The sequence below is a fragment of the Pygocentrus nattereri genome, chromosome 5 (assembly GCF_015220715.1).
Source record: "Pygocentrus nattereri isolate fPygNat1 chromosome 5, fPygNat1.pri, whole genome shotgun sequence".
Taxonomy (NCBI): Eukaryota; Metazoa; Chordata; class Actinopteri; order Characiformes; family Serrasalmidae; genus Pygocentrus; species Pygocentrus nattereri.
This window is the reverse complement of record NC_051215.1, coordinates 2,081,866-2,086,878: the sequence shown is the minus strand read 5'-3', so window position 1 is coordinate 2,086,878 and position 5,013 is coordinate 2,081,866. Positions and strand designations below refer to the sequence as shown.

The 5,013-nt window shown below is 44.8% G+C and overlaps 1 protein-coding gene across 1 annotated transcript in view; it reads left to right on the top strand.

The window, feature by feature from the left end:
- The window catches only part of utp25 (UTP25 small subunit processor component), a 19,559-nt gene extending 17,196 nt beyond the window's left edge, over window positions 1–2,363 (top strand). Inside the window, exon 13 of the mRNA XM_017719918.2 lies at window positions 1,717–2,363. Coding sequence (XP_017575407.1) covers window positions 1,717–1,963 — 247 coding nt within the window. The 3' untranslated portion in view covers window positions 1,964–2,363. The remainder of the gene's footprint in view (window positions 1–1,716) is intronic.
- The last annotated feature ends 2,650 nt before the right edge of the window (window positions 2,364–5,013 follow it).

The following is a 5,013-nucleotide window of genomic DNA, read 5'->3' as shown; positions in this document are numbered from 1 at the left end:
GGGAAAATTCAGACGAGAAGCTGGCGAATGAGAAGCGGCTTCAGCCTCAGAAAAGGTCGAACGTTGAGAAATGTTTTACAAGAAACTTTCTGCTTTTGAGGAAAAGTTTCCTGCTGGAGATGCGAGAAAAGCAGCTAAAGCTTAAAGGAGAGCGGAGAAAGTTTGCGTGTTCATTAATCTTTAATTTGTTAGCCTCTATTAGTACTTTAGTGCATACAGGGACACATTTTCAGCTGAGATGGTAAAATGGACATTGATTGTTGTGGCTCCCAAAATGGTTTGATTTCTGTTGAAAGGACAAAATGGCTTTTCGTAACGTTTGGGTTGCGACCGCTGCTCTAAACTGTGAAAACAAAAGCGTCGTAAAAGTTCTGCTTTTCCAGCTGTAATTAAGACTTCCGTGCCTTATCTAGTGCTGTATTTCCTGGTTTCCCTTGAATTGTATTTTTCAAATATCATTTAAATCGCTGTGTTAATGAACTGCGTGGCTTGCGTTTACATCTAACCCCTGTTCCTGTTATAAAGCTCCCACATGAATGTGAGAAAGGCTTGTATCTCCTGCACCTTTTGGGCACGTTGAGCTTTTGGAATCTTGATGGATTGTAGAGAAACAAACAGTGAATTGGAGCTGGGACAAAATATTTAATTCATGCCATATTTAAGCAACAGAAGAATCGCGGAATAACGTCCCTGGTGGCCGTAGATCATCACAGCCGTGATGTTATTGGTGATAACTCCCTCCTCGAGTGTTCTACTGCATAAGATAATTGTTCCTTCCTCCTAATTATAGCTCCTTAACGAGCAGCTTGTTGCTATGTCAGAGTAACGAGCTCCGCCCACTCGCTGCTCAGCCGGCAGTTCGTTCTCCAGCTCCTTACACTAAATTCCCAAACTGTCGTCTCCACTGAGCAGCTTTTCAGTTTATTATTGAGTTTATTTGGTCCGACTCTGAAGATCAGACACGTCTGGCGAATGGTGTTGGGGTTCATTTCTGGCTGATTCCAGGTTGTTCAGCTGTTCTTCTGTCACAGCTGCCGACTGAAAAGCTGCTCAGTGGTGACGACAGTTTGGGAATTTAGCGTCGTCTCGTCTTCAGAGTCGGACCAAATCGGCTGTCGGTCAGATGTGACCTTAACAGCGTCCGTTTTCTGTTTGTGGCAAAGTGAGAAGTAAAAACGTTCAGATGGCTCGAGCGTCTCCTACAGCTGTCAGAGTCGTTGCTTAGCAACAGCGTCTCAGCGGAGTGATGGTGTTTGTGAAAGTCCTGTGATGTTATGGTGAAATAACAGCGGTCAGAACGCTGCTCAACCAATCAGCTCGCGTGGCTGGACCTAACTGTTGTATAATGGTAATTAAGCATGTGCAAAAGCTCAGATTTAAGAATTATTTTAAAATTTATCCCTGAAGCCAGAAAAATGGAAATGCTGGCTAACTGTCCAGCGAGTGAACGGCTAGACTTCTTCTCCCTCCTTATCTAGAGAGCACAGCATGTACTGAAGTAGTGACTGTTTAAAGTGTTTTGTTCAAGGTGTTTGATTCTCATTTCATCGTGTCAGTGATGATTTTTAGTGTGAAGTCACAGCGTGTTGGACACTCGGTTCTCTGGGTTTCCCTCTCGTTAGCACTGTGGTTTCTGTAGATTAATACTACGTACCTGTGATTTACAGTCCTGTCCTGTCCCGTCTGACCTTTTGCCTTTTCTTGTTTCTTCTCTAGATACACCATAAAGGGCATTCAGAACCTGGTATTTTACGCTCTGCCCACCTACGCTCACTTCTACAGCGAGATGTGTAACATGCTGCAGACCAGCACCGGCGCGGCCGCTCTGACCTGCACTGCCCTGTACAGCCGCTACGACACGCACAGACTGCTGGCCGTCACGGGGGCCGAACGTGCCGCCCAGATGGTCCAGTCCAACAAATCTGTTCATCTTTTCATCACCGGAGAGGACAAGAGTGCGTGAAGGAGGGAGAGAGAGAGAGGACGCCATGAAACTGAGGAAAGGGCTGGATATCAGATCCTGCAGCTTTCACACCTTCATCAGCGTGAAAGAAGACATGGACAGATTAGTGGAAGCCCAAACAGGCTTGATGGCCTGTAGTGACCACCATGTAGCCAGTACATTAATTGAGACTGTTTCATTTGCAGAACGCTGGAAAAAATATCATTCAACCAAACGCCGAATTTCACCAGTTCTCCAATGTTTCTGCATAACTCGGTGTGTGAGACGTAAACAGAGAGATCCAGAGGGTTCGGTGTGAAGTGGTTCAGACATCTTTACAGTGGTGGTGATGGGAACCAGGCGTCGCCATGACGACAACACAGATATAGACACTTTATTTACCATCCAGAACCACCAGAGAACCTACACGAGTCTTCTGAGCTTATCTGGAATGTTGATGATGGAAAATAGTGGAAAATCTGGAATAATGAGTTTCCTTTGGGGACTGTTTTGCCGCACAGCGCCCTGCATGTCTCCCTCCACCATGAATAAAGCTTAAAAAGTATATTTTGGGCCAAAGTGTTCTCAGAACTGTTATAACACAATGTCTCAAATATCAGGCAGTGCATTCATAACTATTTGATGTAATAACGTCCTGTGAGGGACGTGGAAGCACCCAGTGCATTCTGTTATGGTTATAAATATTAAATATTGACGTGTTTTTAGAGGAAATGCAGGGGTTTCTGTTACTTCAGTGTGAGGTGTTATAACACCAGGCTGTACAGAGATGCTTAACAAAGCCAGCCAGCCTTCCGTGACTGTCTTAAAAATAAATGTTTTCATTCTTATTGGTCCTGATTTCTCGCGCTCTGAGTGTTGTAACGTGTTCTAAACTGGGCCTGTTCTGCTGTAAATGCTGGTCGCTTCCCCTTTAATGAGATTGAGTTGAGTGACTGACGTTTTCTGTGCTAATGAGGTCTAAAGGGGTTGAACTGAACTGGCCTGCATGGTCAGCCTGTTTGGGTTTATGGTCAGCAGATTGCAGGCCATCAGCAGTGCAGAGGCTTTTAGGTTGTTTGGAGGAAAATAAGCAAATTTGGCTTTAGATAAATATTTAAAGATCCAGGATCCCTTTTTTTTGGTATATTTTCAGCAGGTCACTCATGCTTGTGTGGGTTTATGTGCCAAAAACACTCACGGTTTATTCATTATTTACATGACCCTGTTTCTATTCTCCCTTTATCCTTTGGAAATAAAGAAGCTGTTTTTGTTATTGTGACTTTTATTTAAATTTTTATATATATATATATATATATATATATATATATATATATATATATATATATATATATATATAATCTCTGCTCTCATTGGTTGGCCTCTGGTATCCGATAGGATAGAAGAGAAAATAGTCACATTTATTTTATAAAAACTATAAAATCCAATTATTTGTGTTCAGTGTCTCACACACTGCTGCACTAAATCCAGTCAAACAGGACTTAATGGGTGGGCTTATTAATCAGACACGCAGGAGGTCATTTTTAAGTACTGCTGATGTCCACAATATGCTCAGAAAAACACATTGTGACATAGAGAGGGAGGGCGTTATCACGGAATACCATCCCGGCTGTGATCTGGTGTCCGTAGATCATCCCAGCCATGATGTTATTGATGATAACTCCCTCCTCGAGTGTCTCTACTGCTTTAATACAGCAGGTAAATAAATACAGTAAGAAATGAATAAACTGGCCGTGAACGCGGCTTTAATATGTTTTAATGTTCAGCTCCTTCCTCCTAATTAGAGCTCCTTAACGAGCAGCTTGTTGCTACGTCAGAGTAACGAGCTCCGGCCACTCCCTGCACGTCCAGTTTGGGAATTTAGCGTCATCTCGTCTTCAGAGTCGGACCGAATCGGCTGACGGTCAGATGTGGTCTTAACTGTCCGTTTTCTGTTTGTGACAAAGTAAGAAGTAAAAACGTTCAAATGGCTCGAGCGCCTCCTACAGCTGTCAGAGTCGTTGCTTAGCAACGGCGACTCAGCAGAGTGATACTGTGAAAAACTCATGATGTTATGATGCAATAGCAGCGCATTTAGAAGGCCTGTCAACCAATCAGCTCGCAAGGCTGGACCTAACTAGTATAATTTACCATTATAACAATAAACATGTTGCCGAGCTCTGCCGCCCCTGTGATGTGCCACAATCGAAAAGCAGCCCAGGCTGTAGCACTTTCGTATGAGTGGGCGGGGCTAATCTGCTGTGGGCTGAATCATGATGTCACAAAAACACTGAGCTCGTAACAGGATGTTGAGCCCAAAGTCAGGCCTATTCCACAGTCCGCACTTCTGGATTAAGTTATCCGGCTAAACTCCCAAAACCTGCTGTGTAGAATGAAAATGAGCTGAAGAACCTTCACCAGGAGAGCAGTAATACATCCGTCCTGCTTTTGGCTCTGGATCGGGAGCGCAGTGGGATGTATTCTGGTGGGATTATTTGGTAATCTCCCCCTCAGATGGGGTCTTAGTGAGCTTAGCGTGTGTGTGTGTGTGTGTGTGTGCGAGTTGCTGAGGGACCGCCATCAGCATCAATATTATTGACAGGACTGTCATGTGTGTCCGCGGGCAGCCTCTCTGACAGATGAGAGCGAGCGAGAGGAGGAGACTGTCGTTCACACTAGACCGCCGTGCTGGATGGAGCGCATTTATTTCAAGTAACTGTTCAATAGGGCTGCACGGTGGACACTGTCTGACCAAAAGCTTGTGTAATCTCCATAGAAAAGCACTGACCAAGAGAGTGAGACGCTCCTGAGCAGCCACACATGAGCCACGCCTCATGCTAAGTCTGGGCTAGAGGGGTATAAAGCCCCCCAGCACTGGGCTGTGAAGCAGTGGAACTGTGTTCTCTGGAGTGATGGAGCTCCATCCAGTACCTTTGGGATGAGTTGATCCAGAACTGATCATCCAACACCAGCACCTGACCTCACTAATGCTCAACCAGATCCTCACAGCAGTGTTCCGTCTAGTGTAAAGCCTTCCAGAAGAATCGAGGCTGTTACTGCAGCACAGACTCACT